This window comes from Schistocerca cancellata, chromosome 3 (genome assembly GCF_023864275.1).
Source record: "Schistocerca cancellata isolate TAMUIC-IGC-003103 chromosome 3, iqSchCanc2.1, whole genome shotgun sequence".
NCBI classification, from domain to species: domain Eukaryota; kingdom Metazoa; phylum Arthropoda; class Insecta; order Orthoptera; family Acrididae; genus Schistocerca; species Schistocerca cancellata.
In genome coordinates, this window is record NC_064628.1 from 863986109 (window position 1) to 864002987 (window position 16879).

Genomic DNA, 16879 nt, shown 5'->3' on the forward strand with positions numbered 1-16879 from the left:
ACCTGATTATGAAGTGCTGAAATTCCACACGTTTTCCTTCTTAATTTTTTGACAGCTTATGAGCAATTGAAGTTCACTTCCAACGTGAAAAATCCCAGCACTTCATGAAAAGACCAATCTAGTTGTGACTAGACTTAAAAAGTTTTTTCAATTTTTTGATTTAGAGCAATTTCATGTGCCTTAATTTTTAAAATTTCAGCGTTCAAAGGCAAAGCATACTGACGGCAAAAGTTAGTTGTGGCAGCTCCTGGTCCCATTTTTCAGAACTTCCATTTGCTTTGCACTTGAGTCTAAGATGTAGGTGATTTTTTTGATCCTTAAAACTGGAAGAAAAGTGCAGCTTTAAATTCAGGTGTATATGATATCTACAGCCTGGTTAATTAGAACAGCTTTCCTTCGGAAGGGCAGAGGCTGCTGTATTTCCCATCCAGCAGATAACAGGAGAGAATGTTATCTCCCTTAAAATAAGACTAGAATCTTACCAAGTGTTGTTTTTTTTGTCATTTGTCCAAAATGCAACAGACATTTCAGGAAATTAAATGCAGAAGAAATGAAAAATCTGTTGCCGTAAGAGGCTTCAAAAATATTAAAAAATACAGCTGCAAAATACCATTCATTCCTCAATAAAACAAGTAGTGGAAATTTCTATTCAGTTAACTTTTAACTTTGACATGGTGGTTGGTTCTTCCAAAACTTTTGAGGAGGTTATTTATTTTAGAACAGTCTATCACCTTAGCAACAATAATATGCTCAGCAAAATGCAGTTAGGGTTTCAGGAGAGTTACTCTACTGAGAACGTCATTTACACGTTCACTCACAAGATTTGACAAGCATTAAATAATAAAATAGCACTGGTTGGTATTTTTGGTGACATGTCTAAAGCATTTGGCTGTGTCTCAAAGTAATCTCTTAGATAAATCGTAATTTTATGGAACTGTTACTATAGCTAACCAATGAGTAATGTCATATCTATGAATGAAGTAAGTTAAGTTAGTACTCTGGGGACATAATTCTGAAGGGAGATGTCATGTATGGTGTTCCCTTAAAGGCTCAGTCTTAGATCCGCTATTGTTCATCATATATGTAAACGACCTTTCATCTAATATCTAACAAACAAAATTAGTTCTTTTTGCAGATGATATTAGTATTGTGATCAGTCCAACAGAAACAGAAGAAATGGGAACACAAAGTTCTTAAAAGGATCATTGACTGGTTTTCTGTGAATGGTCTCACCCTCAGTTTTAAAAAGGCACAACATATTCAGTTCTGCATATCTACACATTATCTAGAGGTACCACACCAGTGATCAATGTAGCACAGCACATGGTGAGAGAATAATAAATAGTGTGGAAACTTCAAAATTCATAAGTGTCCATATCATCAAGAATTTAAAGGAAAAAACACTTTTTGGAACTTCTAAAACAACTTATTTCAGCCACATCTTGCACTTAGAATCATTGCAGATCAGTAAATTTTCATATTTTCTTGCAATAATGTCATATGGAATAATGTTCTGAGGTAACTCCTCATTAAGAAAGTAAGTCTTTGTTACTCAAAAATGTTCTGTAAGAATATTATATGGTGCTCACTCACAATCATGTTGAACACACCTGTTCAAGGAGCCGGGCATTCTGACTACTGCTGCACAGTATATTTATTCCCTCATGAATTTTGATGTAAATAATCCACTGCTGTTCAAAAGGAATGATTATGTACAGCATTACAATACCAGAAGGAAAAATAACATTACATTAAGGTCATCTTTACCATGGAAAGGGTGCACAATGCTGCAGCAAACATTTTTGATCACTGATCTGTCTGACAGCCAGCAAAGTGAAATTTGAAAACAAACGGAGTTTTAGAAAAAAAGCTTAGAAATGTTTAGAATGTAATCATATAAACAAACTTTTGATGCAAATGTAAAAGGACTCATTCCACAGCATTATGATTTATCGTGCAAAGTGTTCCTTGGAACATGACACTAACTAATTGCTGCACTTATAATGTTGGAAAAGAAGGAAGTTCATTAATATACTAGAAAACAGAAACTGAAGTACTGTTGTTAGACATATTCAGTGTAGTTGACTAGCATAAAATAGGGTATGTACATAACAAGCTATGTCCAGTTTAGATTGATAAGAAACTGATGGAAAATCTGGCACTTATCTATATGAGGACAGCTGTAAAACATTTCACTAAAATCAATACTGTTGACAGCAGCACGAAGGTTTTGCAACAGTTATGAGGAGAAAGTAACTACAGAATGAATCCGAACCCTCAAAAAATTTCAGAGATGTATTACAGGGGACCCAAGATCTCCAGCGACTCTTTACAAATTAAATGCATTTTGTTGGCTTTCTTACATTGAAAATATCTGCACGACACTGCAGAAGTTGACAGTGTGCATTGTGTGTCTTGTTGGAAAACTAACTTGTTCCATTCACTCACAATCCTTGATGTTGACATCAACAATGCCCACTTTACTGTATGTCCTCCAACTTGCATTCAGTGCTGTGTGGGTCTGTCTCAAGTTTATGGCATTGCTCGGAGTTGTATATTTAGGTGATTGTATATTACAGACTTTTTCACAGTAGCAAAGGTAATTGAAACCATAATATATCATTATTACGTTGTTCTGTATCAGGAGGCAGCACCGGGAGTTTTGTGTGTGTGTGTGTGTGTGTGTGTGTGTGTGTGTGTGTGTGTGTGTGTGGGGGGGGGTGACACACACACACACACACACACACACACACACACACACACACACACACACACACACACACAGATATATAGGGACAGGGGGGTGCTTAAGGGGATGGTGCGAAAGATTGGGGAGATACCTTCTGTGCTCAGTTGCCATCAGACAGTGCTCAGTACAAACTGCCTGAGAGAGACTAGATCTTCCAGGCTGCCAGCAGTGTTTGGATGTGGATATGTGGAATAGTTCAAAACAGAGCTTCCTTATGATGTGACAAATTCTACATTTTACTACTAAACTTATCATTGAAATCTGCCGGAAGATTTTTCATAGGTTATGTTTAGTCAGATGATGACTAAGACATAGATATTTTTCTCCCTCTTCCAGTTACAGTACATTCTTGGCTGAGTGTAAAGCAATCTTAAATAATACATTTAGGAAAAGAGACAGACTTTTCAGTCTCGTGACAAACTATTGGTTGTGTTTGCAGAATGGAGTTTTATATTACATTGGAGATACTAACCTTACCATTAATAAATATTCCCTTTCTCTGTAATAGAACGATGAGCTAACATATTTTTTAATAAATAAATTTTATGAAATGAATGATTTTTGTCTTGGAAGACTGCAGAGTGCTAAAGCACATCCTTAATATAGTAAATATGTGGTGACATTGTATAACTATATTATTATTTCCAAACCACAAAAGGCTATGGCACCTTACGTACTATGGATTTGGTCATGTGACTTGCCAGTGCCTCTGAGGTGTGTTCATTATTTTCCATGAGGCCTTACACACTGACGATTTGACCGCACGACCTGCGCTGCAATCACTAATCCGCGTCATGAATAGTGTTCACACCTTTCACACTTGGTGATCTTGCAGTGTGGCTACAGAGGAAGTTGGCAAACAGTTGCCTTGCCTTGCCTTGCCAGGTTGTGCTGCATTTATCTTTTTTCGAGGTTTACAGTTGCTAAATCACAGGTATTTCCTGTGTAGTTTAAAAGAATTTTGTGTGCTTTCCTGCATTGAAAATAACTTTCTGCGTGGAGCTTTCCATCATTGAAGTAGAATTTTGACCTGTAATTTGAGATTCAGAAAATAGGGATAATAGCAATAAGATAAAAAAATAATGAGTGTTGAGAGAAGTGTAAAAAATTTGTTCCGGACTTCATAGATACAATATATTTTCTTTTCAATAATGAAACTAAAAGCAATGATTACTTGTCAGAATACACTCAGTAACTGGCTCCCACAAGCACACAGACAGCTCTTGCCTCAGAGCTTCTGCTGTATGGTTCAGTTGCATGCCTAGAGATTCAACGATGCGATAGTTGTGTATTCCAGCAATTGAATCGTGCAGCTGAATTGCCACAACAATGTCACCAATGTGAAAGAAGCCTAACACAACTGTAAAACTTAGGTTGCAGCTGTTGTGTTGAAGGAAATATTATGAGTAGTATGTGAAGAAATAGATATGACACTTTCTTCCTATCAACATCACATAGAAAAGAAATGGGTGCTTAATGTCATACCTCAAATTAAAAAATTGCCCGGGTAGCTACTTGCTTTTCACAATAACATTTGTATTTGATATTTATGTTGCATGTTTCCAGTAGATGGCTGCTTCTTGTTTCAGATACAACCACTTTGTGTCAAGTAGTGGCCTGATTAGTGCTAGTCAGGGTAGAGCAACTGTCTGCGACATTTTGGGACTTCCAGTGACATTGGGACATGAAGTTCCTACTGCTTCACCGACTAGTGGACACTTATCAATAATTCTGCATCTCTTATCAAAAATGCTTTCTCAGGTACTGCATTTGAAAGTAATTTTATGAATACGGACAACTCTCAAGAGTTTCCAAATAAAAAAAATAAATTTTATGGGGTTATACCAAAAATTAAGTTAACCTGTTTATGTTATGAGAAAGTATATTTCATATTTGTTTTTTGTGCAGGAAACAGCAGAAGAAATTCTACTTCTTGTCTTGGTTTGGACAAGGGAACTGTTGCTGCAGGCTCAGCCCTATCTTGGAATGTTGCACAAAACACAGGAATTTCTGTCTTTCATTTGGGCACTTGTGAAAGTGGGTTTTATGCATAATGTTAACGTTGTGCTGTGTGTCCTTGAGAACATTGAACAGTTCTTGTCATCGGGAAATTTACCTTGGCAGGTACTGTCTTTTTACTTTCCCTTTCCCTGCTTCATGTTTAATATTATGTCAGCCTAAGTAACTTGTTCTTATTTGCATAATAAACTTAAACATTTTAGAGAATAAAAACAAATTACATTTTAAAATGATTATATATTTATAGTGTGTGTGTGTGTGTGTGTGTGTGTGTGTGTGTGTGTGTGTAATTATTCAAAGTATATTTTTAATTTAAACTTGCCACCCTAATGCATAAATTTATTGAACACTATTACTGTATCAGATGCTATTCTGTTTAGTTTTGTGCCAATGTTCGATGTGCTTTCAGGTTCTCAAAAACATACTGACTTATTAACTTCAGTGATTTAAATTGCCAGAGATTTCAATTTCTCTTGTCCCATCTACAGGGCTGGGATTATTCTCCATCACTGATCTTTCACTATACTCTTCAGCTGTTGCACAAACTTCAGAGTGGGAACTGTTAAATGATCATTACTCTGGTGACCACATTATGATTTAGGTATGCCTTCTAGATGGAGCAGTGTCCAAAATAAAGTCACCACAGTGAGTGATTAGAGAGGCAAATAATACACTGTGCTGCAACAGACTGTGTTTAAACACAGGGAAAATCCCAACAAATTTACCACTTTTACTGCTCAGTTGCATGTTGTCCTGAAAACTCTGCAGCAGATGAGACTTCATTTAGGGAAAAAAATATAATGTGCGTAGATTGACTTAAGTGTCCTAAAAGTGCTATAACCAATTGCATCTTGCAGTACAGTACTCTGCATTAATGTGTGACTTATTGCTCCTGTGGTGAGAGATTCCACTGTGTGGCTCAAGGGCAATACCAAATGTAAGGTGTCCTATATTTTTAGATGTACAAAGAAACATTTGTTTTCTATAATAACTGCATTATTTTAAAGGTTCAAGAATGCTTAATTTTGCTACATAAACACAATTTTGGTCGATGCGGTTATGTAGACGCTGTGGCAGTTTTACATTGCCAGTGTCATACCACGTCGCCACCATGTCGTCCAGCATATTTTGAACCTCCTCTTTCACCTCGTCATCAGAGCCAAACAGCTAGTCGGAAAAATGTTCCTTCAACTTAAGGAACATGGTAGTCAATGTATCAAGTCTGGACTATATGGTGGGTAATTGATGACCTTCGAACCAAAGTTTTGCAGGAGTTCGATGGTTTGACAGGCAGTGTGTGGTGGGCAGGTGTTGCTGTGGAGAATGCTTACGCCCTTGCTCAACATTCCTCTTATCCAGTTCTAATTGCCTTTCTGAGTTTTTTCAGTGTTTCACAGTACCTGTCAGCATTTACTGTTATCCCCGCTGGCAGAAAGTCAACCAACTAATCCCTTTCTGATCCCAAAACACAACTCCCAAGACTTTACTGGCAGGCACGCCAACAACAATTGATAATGTATGCTTTAAGCATCCACTGCTCCCGGAGCATCTGAACCACCATCTTTTCTTTCTACATACAGTGATCCACATTCTGCATTGACAGTTGGTCTGGGGTTGTGATTGCTATTTGCATCTGGTCCCTTTTCCCTGAACTCCAGATTTCTCCTCTATCACCTCTTCTCCGGGCCCACTCACATACACCTCCATGGTGAATCCCCCGTCCACAACTCTCTTGACCTATCACAAGGTCTGAAAGACTTGATTCATCCTGAGGCCATCCACCACTGATTCTCCATTCTCAGTGCATTTTTGGGATTCAGAAGTATTCTATACTGATGGCTTGATTGTGGTTGCTGGTCACATTGGCTTTGCTTACTGCCATGTGGTACATGATGAACTCTGCTCCTTGCAGGATGGCTGTAATGTTTTCGCTATAGAGTAGGTAGGCACCTCTCATGCTCTTGAGCATATCCTTTCATTCTCTGGTGAGTCCTTCCTCATTTGTAGAGACATTCTGAGCAGTTTACAAGCTCTTTATCCTCACCATTCCATGGTCCTGACTAACAAGGATTCCTTTCTTGCCCTTAAACGATGTGGATGCTTGATGAACTTCGTCTGGATCTTGGGTTGCATTGGGATCCAGGGGTATGAACTTGCTGATAGACAAGCCACCTCTTGAGATTGGTGTTCCGAAATCAGATCTGTGATTGGTATTATGACATAAAATTGTAAAGAGTTGGAATAGCAGGGTGTATACGACCCGGGACAACCGGGAGATCCGGGAAAAACCCGGGAATTTTTTCATCCGGGAGAAAACCGGGAAAAACCCGGGAATTTTTTAGAATTCCGGGAATTTTTCATTATTTTAGGTTTCAGTTAAATTTTTGTAATATTGACTGGTAAGAATCGATGCTCTAACACAGGATAATACTCTATCCCGCTACTGCAAAATAATACTACAACAATAAAACGTGAATGAGAAAAAAATATGAAAATAAAACATAAATTGCAAAGGAAATGTGCCATATACAACAACAAAACACAGTGCTCATACAAACGTTTGCAAACAACAAAATGTGTCAAAGGTGTTAGGAAGACTATGCAATGCTTTATAACAACAAAATGTCTCCGATGAGAGTGACGTCACAACTGTTTAACTAGATTCGTTATAGGAGTTACGAGCGGGCTCATGCGCGTGCGCAGTTGAGTGGCGGGGCAAACCGATGTATCTGACCCGAATGACAATTACGGGGGTGGAGGGGGCGCCAAATTCATATTCTTGAGAAGAAAAAAATCATGTTTCACAAAGAGCCTAGCATCCAGCGCACGTTGGTCTACCGATTACTCATGATTTTGAAACACATCCCTCTTGGTTTTTGAACGCACTCTGTAAGTTGATTTCTGAATGATCATAAGTTAAATTTTGAATGCGTGCCTAGTGTATGTGATGTCTGTCAGGGGAATCCTCGTCGCATCTAGAAATAAACTTTCCTGCAAGCAAAAGGGGACCGGGTTATACGAGCTGAGCAGAGTAAAGCCGAACGAGTGAACGCCAACCGCTGTCTGATTATGTGGTTGAGTGGGCTTGGAATGATCAGCTTATAACACTTCCATACAGCATAAGAGCTGTGGTGTTACAAACTGTGCTATAATTACTAGCGAAATCCATAGTCAGACTACCAGAGTGGAAATAAACGACTAACAGGAATAACAGGTAAGAAAGATTACGTATTATCTTCTCGGTGTATCCAAGAAAATGAAATTTTGTCAGAAAATTTTTGGCCAGATCGCTCCACTTGTAAGAGCCAGGTGTACAGCCCCCTTCTAGCAGCCGATTAACTTCTATTCTGGAAGTAGGGCGGAAAGTGGTTTGTACGAACATCATAACGCCTAACCGGAGAATAATCAGGGATAACTAAACCGGTGATTCTGCAGGGTTAGTGAAGTTAACCAGCGACTAAATTTTGACAAAGGCAGGAATAGTTCCAGAGTTAGTCATGACAAGATTGTTTGTTAGGACGAGGAACGGGGACATCACACCAATTAGGGAAGAATATGACGATTCCAAATTTAAGTAAAAATCTCGTACTACTACTTTTCGATCTCATGCTCGAGAAACTGGGGCGTATGAATGAAATGTGAAACTATTTTCTAACATTAAACTATTTGCTTGTAGTAGGCCTAATAGGCATTTTATGTTGGTCTTCGTGAATCATATTCTGTCGTGTTATAAAAATGACCATTTGTGCAAAAACAGTCTCGTTTATTTGGTATGTGTTACAATTTCTGCAGTGTTAGAAAGACCTATTTTGTTTTATCTAGCAGACAGCGACAAAATAAACGTAATCAGATTTGAGACACCACACCAGTCATGGGTAGTATTTGTATTAACAACTTACGCAGCATTAGACACCGATATTTCGGCCTCTTTTCTTTTATGACATAACGTAAGATCTTTTAATGTTTTACACATACGAACATACGGGCTTCCTGTGTCATCGTAGCTGCCAAAGCGCGGTGGCGCCTCTTACCTGGCGCTCTCTGACGACTGCTGAAACGAACCTATTTCTAACAGGTCGCGGGAAAATATTGCGAATGGCTGTTTGAAAAACGTTACTTTCAAAGCAAATTTACTCTTTCGCAAGTGGAACTGTGTGTGAGAATGTGCGATGAATTCCTTAAATCACAGAGCGTTTGATGACGAGCGATTAGAAGTATTTAGAGCCCAGATCAGACAATCGTGTCGTTATTATGAGTAAATTGATGTAGTGCTACGGGAAGCTCTCGCTCCTCTGCGGTAGCTAATTTATTTGTGGAAAACTTTGAGAACAAGTCACTGGACTCGGCTAAAAATTTTACTGGCACATTTGTGTGATGTATCTTAAAGTGTAACACGGACACGAAAAATCAACATTATATGTTAAAGCTTAGCTTCTGTTGCAGCTTATTAACCTTAGAGACCAATGTTGTACGTGAAAGCTTTGCTTTTCTTGTAGCAACACTATGTGTATTAATTTAAAACATTAACTTTTCCTGTTTGTGTATCCGCGCTACTTAACAGTGATATTGCTATTAGCGGACTACATCACGTGTAGTCCGCTAATAGTCCTACGCTCTGAATATCCGCTGGCGGGATCACGTGACATGAGCAATGACTCGCTTAAAGCATATCGTAATCTCGATTAGATGGTTCGGAAAGTAACATGCGGTGTTTGGTGGGATTCGAATTTATACTTTCGTGATACGAAAATATACAGCGTACTTATTGATGCAAAAAATAAAAAAAACCTGTCACTTAATAGCACGGGAAAAGTGTGTTTTCATCCGGGAGAAAGTGTATTTTTAACCGGGAAATCCGGGAAAAATCCGGGAATTTTTTTTCCTTGTCCACGTATACACCCTGAATAGGGAACGGCATTCTCTTGACTTTTCCAAACAAACTATGGACGATGAAGGAAACCACGAATTTGTAGAGGTGCTCCATGTGGGTCTCTCATAAGGACTCCATTGTCCGTGACAGGCCCCATGTTGGACAATCTCCAGGGCCAATTGGCCTTTATATACGTCTGCTGTGCACTTAGACACCTCTGTCTCGAGTTGCATTGATACAGTCTTGCAGGGGATCTCTGCCACTATTTTTCGTGCTGCTGGCACTGCTATCCCCCTATCCACAGGTCATCGATCGGTACCGTGGAGGACCAGCGACGTAGCAGCCACTGTCCAGTACCGCTGACAGGCACAGCAGTGATTTAAATGACACCTCCTCACGTTTAAGTGTCCCCTTTCTAAGGCTCGCTACCTTATGAAGCAGAGTAAAAAGGAATGCTGAGTGTGCTGCTTTTCCTCCCTGGGCTCATATGCCTCTTCATCTCATGTTTGGTCCAAGCTCCATAGGCTTCTGGACCACCAGCAACAATCAACTGTTCAGGATCTTATCTTCCAGGGTGCTCTGTGTACTGAACCATTGATCCTTGCAGAACACTTCGCAACACACTTTGCGACAGCATCGCCGTCGTCTTCCTATCCTGCTACCTTTCTCCAGCAGAAGCGTAGAGTTGACTATAAACCACCACCCCCCCCCCTCTTCCTCTGTTTCAATCCTCACCAAGCCGAACCCTATAAAGAACCCTTCACTGAATGGGAATCCTTGTGGACACTTAGCTCTTCGCATGACTCAGCCCCAGGCATGGATTCCATCCACAACCAGATGATCCAACACTTGGAAGTTACCCAGAGGCAACATCTACTCAGAGTCTTTAACCGTATGTGGCTCACCAGTGCTTTCCCCTCGCAATGGCAAAACAGTATAGTTCTCCCTGTCCTTAAGCCCAGAAAGAATCCAATGTCTCTTGGTTAGCTTGATGAGCTACTTTTTAAACTGCTCAATTGGATGGTTAGCTTCCTATTATGCTGGGTGCTTGAATCTCAGGACGTTTAGTCCCTTTATCAGTGTGGCTTCTGGGAAGGAAAATCTCCAATTGATCATTTACTCAAGTTGGAAACAGCAATTCGATAGGCTTTTGCTAATCACCGGCACCTTGTCATGGTCTTTGACCTACATAAGGCATACAACACAGCTTGGTGCCATCACATTTTAGTTACCCTCCATGACTGGGCTTGCGCAGCCCCTTACCAATTTTTATCACGAGTTTTTATCCCACTGGCTCTTCTGGGTTAGAGTTGCCACTTCACTCAGCACCCCTGGGATTCAGGAGAATGGTGTTCCACAAGGTTCTGGGTTAAGTGTTACAAACTTCCTCATAGCCATCAATGGGCTTTTAACCTCTGTTGGGCCTCTGGTTATACCAGCATTGTATGTTGACAGATTTTTACATCTGGTGCAGCTCCCACTGGGTAGCATCTGCTGAGCTATGGCTCCAAGGCACCATTCAATGGGCCTCTCCCCCCTGCGGGTCCGGGGATTAGAATAGGCCCGAGGTATTCCTGCCTGTCGTAAGAGGTGACTAAAAGGAGTCCATCCCCCTCACGGGGGTAGTTAGCGCCTGCGTCCGGAGACGGACGGTTTCACGACCTATAATCGTGGTCTTTTTGGTTTTTCACTTCTCGTTTCTTCCTTCCTTTTGTTGGTTCCTTTCTTTGCTCTTCTCCACCTCACTGTCTTCCTTACTCTTTCCCTTGACTTCTCCTTGCCTTCTCATTGCCTTTTTCTCCTTGCCTTCTCATTGCCTTTTTCTCCTTGCCTTCTCATTGCCTTTTTCTCCTTGCCTTCTCATTGCCTTTTTCTCCTTGCCTTCTCATTGCCTTTTTCTCCTTGCCTTCTCATTGCCTTTTTCTCCTTGCCTTCTCATTGCCTTTTTCTCCTTGCCTTCTCATTGCCTTTTTCTCCTTGCCTTCTCATTGCCTTTTTCTCCTTGCCTTCTCATTGCCTTTTTCTCCTTGCCTTCTCATTGCCTTTTTCTCCTTGCCTTCTCATTGCCTTTTTCTCCTTGCCTTCTCATTGCCTTTTTCTCCTTGCCTTCTCATTGCCTTTTTCTCCTTGCCTTCTCTGGTCTCCGCCTCGGCGTTTGAGACAGTCTGTCCTCTTTCTCCTTCTCTCTCTTCTTTTCCTCTTCTTCCTTCCTCCCTGTGCGTGTCTGAAGGCCGACCCACGCGTTCGCACGCGTAGCCGGTGACGGGGTAACGCGTAAGTCCCCGCCCTGGGTAGACATGTAAGGCACGCGCGTACCCCCTGGTAAAGGCCAGGCCCGGGGAGGGGTGATTGCCTGAGCTGATACCTTCTGACCATGCCGATTGGTCCCTCCGTCTGTTTCTCGGGAGGTGTGACCTGAGGTGTAAACATTCACCTAAGGCGGGAGTGCCCTCTGAGAGGGTCCCCACAAGGAAGGAGCGCGCCATCGGAGACGCTGGCAATCATGGGGGATTCCTCCGCAATGGATTCTACTCCATCGCTTTCGACTTCGACCCAAAAACGGAAACGTGACCAGCCAACAGTGACAAAAGTACTACCGCCTGCCCCACAGTTCCTCGTAGTTTCTCGCTCTGAGGACGGAAAGGATTTTTCCTCTGTCAACCCTTTCGTTATTCAGAAGGGCGTAGATGCCATAGCCGGATCTGTCAAATCTTGTACCAGGTTGCGTAACGGTACCTTATTATTAGAAACTGAGAGTGCCTTTCAGGCACAAAAACTGCTTCGGGCCACACTCTTGTACACGTTCCCTGTCCGGGTGGAGGCCCACCGAACTTTGAATTCGTCTCGTGGTGTAGTCTATAGTAGCTCCCTCGACGGATTGACTGACGAGGAGCTTCAATCTTTCCTCGCTGAGCAGGGCGTGACGGCTGTCCATAGGGTCATGAAAAAGGTCAACAATGACCTTGTACCGACCCGGACGCTTTTCTTGACCTTCCATAGTGTTAAGCTGCCATCGCGCATCAAGGCGGGCTACGAGGTTATTTCTGTTCGCCCCTATGTCCCGACACCTACGCGCTGCTACCAGTGTCAGCGTTTCAATCACACTCGACAGTCTTGCTCCAATGCGGCTAAATGTGTCACTTGTGGCAGGGATGCCCATGAGGGTGACTGTCCACCTCCGTCTCCTCGTTGTGTGAACTGTCAGGGTGACCATGCCGCATCCTCCCGCGACTGTCCTGTCTATAAGGAAGAACGCTGTATCCAAGAAATTCGGGTCAAAGAGAAAGTGTCCACCTCGGCTGCTCGCAAGCTATTGGCTAGTAGGAAGCCCACGCTGCTCCCAGCGGGGAAATATAGTACTGTCCTCGCCTCTCCTCGGACTACCCGGGAGGTAGCAACCCAGACATGCGATCTGACCTTCAGCACCACGGTCGTCCGTTCGGCCAGTGCTAAGATCGCGCGGTCGACGTCTCCTCTTCCTCCCATCACACCACAGACACCAGCCACTTCCTCAGCTTCTGCTAAGTCGAAGACCCCGAAGTCAGATGCACGGTCCTTCAAGAAGGAACCCTCCCGTGCAGACTTCCTACGTCCCTCGACCTCCCAGCCTTCGACCGGTACTTCCACCAAACGTCCTTCCAAAAAGGCGCATAGGAAGCACAGTTCTCCTTCTCCGCCACGGCGCATTTCTTCTCCTGCGCCACCCAGCGGTTGCCGCCCCAGGCCGTCATCCGTTTCGCCTGGCCGCACCGCCGGTAGCCGTACATCTGGCCGTTCACCGGCGGAGGAAGCTCCCCCTCCCGGCCATCCTCCCGAGATGGCCGATGACCCTATAGACCCCATGGACGATGACTGTCCGCCTACTGATAGCGGCGGCAGTGCTCGCTCGAAGCCAGGCCCTAAGCGGCCTTCGAGGTGACCCCTTCTCTCATCTTCCTTTTCTTACGATGGCACTTATTCACTGGAATATTCGCAGCATTCGCTCCAACCGCGAGGACTTGAAGTTGCTGCTCCGCTTGCATCGTCCGCTCGTCGTAGCCCTCCAGGAAACGAAGCTACGCCCATGCGATCACATTGCCTTGGCACACTACACCTCTGTGCGTTTTGACCTACCCCCTGTGGTAGGTATCCCAGCTCATGGAGGGGTTATGTTGCTGGTCCGGGATGATATTTACTACGATCCCATCACGTTGCACACCGGCCTGCAGGCAGTTGCCATCCGCATTACTCTCCCCACTTTTACGTTTTCCTTTTGTACCGTTTACACTCCATCGTCATCTGCCGTTACCAGGGCAGACATGATGCAACTTATTGCTCAGCTACCTGCACCATTTTTGTTAACTGGAGACTTCAATGCCCACCATCCCCTTTGGGGCTCTCCAGCCTCCTGTCCGAGGGGCTCCTTGTTAGCCGACCTTTTCAACCAGCTCAATCTTGTCTGCCTCAATACTGGCGCCCCTACTTTTCTTTCGGACACATCTCATACCTATTCCCATTTAGACCTTTCTATATGTACTCCCCAACTTGCACGCCGGTTTGAGTGGTATGCACTTGCTGATACATATTCGAGCGACCACTTCCCGTGTGTTATCCATCTCCTGCAGCATACTCCCTCTCCGTGCCCCTCTAGTTGGACCATCTCCAAGGCAGACTGGGGGCTCTTTTCTTCCAGGGCGACCTTTCAGGATCAAACCTTCACAAGCTGCGATCGTCAGGTCGCACACCTCACGGAAGTCATTCTCGCTGCTGCTGAATATTCCATCCCTCACCCTACTTGTTCTCCACGTCGCGTACCGGTCCCCTGGTGGACCGCAGCATGTAGAGACGCTTTACGTGCTCGTCGACATGCTTTACGCACCTTTAAATGCCACCCTACGGTGGCGAATTGTATTAATTATAAACGATTACGTGCTCAGTGTCGTCGTATTATTAAAGAAAGCAAGAAAGCCAGCTGGGCTGCTTTCACAAGCACCTTCAACAGTTTTACTCCTTCTTCTGTTGTCTGGGGTAGCCTGCGCCGGCTATCTGGCACTAAGGTCCACTCCCCAGTTTCTGGCTTGAAGGTCGCGAATGAAGTCCTTGTGGCCCCTGAGGCTGTCTCCAAAGCCTTCGGCCGCTTTTTCGCCGAGGTTTCGAGCTCCGCTCATTACCACCCTGCCTTCCCCCCCCGCAAACAGGCAGAGGAGGCTAGGCCACCTGACTTTTGCTCCTCGAATTGTGAAAGTTATAATGCCCCATTCACCATGCGGGAACTCGAAACCGCACTTGGCCGATCACGGTCCTCCGCTCCAGGGCCTGATTCTATTCATATTCAGATGCTGAAGAACCTTTCTCCTGCGGGTAAAGGTTTTCTTCTTCGTACATACAATCGCATCTGGATTGAGGGACATGTTCCCGCATGCTGGTGCGAGTCTATTGTTGTCCCGATTCCTAAGCCGGGGAAGGACAAACACTTGCCTTCCAGTTATCGACCTATCTCACTTACCAGCTGTGTCTGTAAAGTGATGGAGCGAATGGTTAACTCTCGATTGGTTTGGCTGCTTGAGTCTCGCCGCCTACTTACCAATGTCCAATGTGGATTTCGTAGGCGCCGCTCTGCTGTTGACCATCTGGTTACCTTGTCGACCTTCATTATGAATAACTTCTTGCGGAAGCGCCCGACCGCGGCTGTGTTCTTTGATTTGGAGAAGGCTTACGACACCTGTTGGAGGGCGGGCATTCTCCGCACCATGCATACATGGGGCCTTCGCGGTCGCCTCCCTCTTTTTATTCGTTCCTTTTTAATGGATCGACAGTTCAGAGTACGTGTGGGTTCTGTCCTGTCCGACACCTTTCGCCAGGAGAATGGGGTGCCACAGGGCTCAGTTTTGAGCGTCGCTCTCTTCGCCATCGCGATCAATCCAATAATGGATTGCCTCCCAGCTGATGTATCAGGTTCCCTTTTTGTGGACGATTTCACCATCTATTGCAGCGCGCAGTGTACACGTGTCCTGGAGCGCTGTCTTCAGCATTCTCTTGACCGTCTTTACTCCTGGAGTGTCGCCAATGGCTTCCGTTTTTCTGCCGAGAAGACGGTCTGTATTAACTTTTGGCGCTACAAAGAGTTTCTCCCACCGTCCTTAAGACTCGGTCCTGTTGCTCTCCCAATCGTGGAGACAACCAAATTTTTAGGCCTTACCTTTGACAGGAAACTTAGCTGGTCTCCACATGTGTCATATTTGGCCGCCCGTTGTACCCGTTCTTTAAATGTCCTCCGTGTTCTCAGTGGTATGTCGTGGGGAGCGGATCGAACCGTCCTACTTCGTCTATATCGGTCGATCGTCCGCTCCAAGCTGGATTATGGGAGCTTCGTATACTCCTCTGCACGGCCATCCATCTTACGCCGCCTCAACTCCATACAACATTGGGGTTTACGACTTGCGATCGGAGCATTTTATACCAGTCCCGTAGAGAGTCTTCATGCTGACGCTGGCGAATTGCCACTCACTTACCGGCGTGATATACTGCTTTGTCGGTATGCCTGTCGGCTACTGTCAATGCCCGACCATCCGTCTTATCGTTCCTTTTTTGACGACTCTCTTGACCTTCAATACGGGTTGTATGTCTCTGCCCTGCTACCCCCTGGAGTTCGCTTTCGTCGCCTCCTTCAACACCTTCATTTTTCACTCCCTGCAACCTTTCGAGTGGGCGAGAGCCGCACGCCACCTTGGCTCCAGGCTCAGGTCCGCGTTTACCTTGACCTCAGCTCGCTCCCAAAAGAGGTCACCCCCGGTTCGGTCTACCACTCCCGTTTTTTGGAACTTCGTTCGAAGTTCATCAACATGACTTTCATTTATACAGATGGCTCTAAGACCAATGACGGGGTCGGGTGTTCCTTTATTGTCGGGGCACAAAGTTTCAAATACCGGCTCCATGACCATTGTTCGGTCTTCACAGCTGAGCTCTTTGCCCTCTACCAGGCTGTTCTTTACATCTGCCGCCACCGACATTCTGCTTATGTCATCTGCTCAGATTCCCTGAGCGCCATCCAGAGCCTCAGTGATCCGTACCCGGTTCACCCTTTCGTACACCGGATCCAACACTCTCTTCAGCGGCTGGTGGACGTCGGTACGCTGGTTAGCTTCATGTGGGTTCCTGGCCATGTCGGTATCCCTGGGAACGAAGCTGCAGATGCCGTGGCCAAGGCTGCGGTCCTCCAGCCTCGGACAGCTTCTTGTTGTGTCCCTTCGTCCGATTTTAGC

General features: G+C 44.3%; 1 protein-coding gene across 1 annotated transcript in view; it reads left to right on the top strand.

Annotated features, from left to right (window-relative positions):
- The window catches only part of LOC126175920 (serine/threonine-protein kinase SMG1), a 383335-nt gene that overhangs the window by 138738 nt on the left and 227718 nt on the right, over nucleotides 1-16879 (top strand). The window contains exons 13-14 of the mRNA XM_049922990.1: nucleotides 4339-4510; nucleotides 4658-4873. Coding sequence (XP_049778947.1) covers nucleotides 4339-4510; nucleotides 4658-4873 — 388 coding nt within the window. The remainder of the gene's footprint in view (nucleotides 1-4338; nucleotides 4511-4657; nucleotides 4874-16879) is intronic.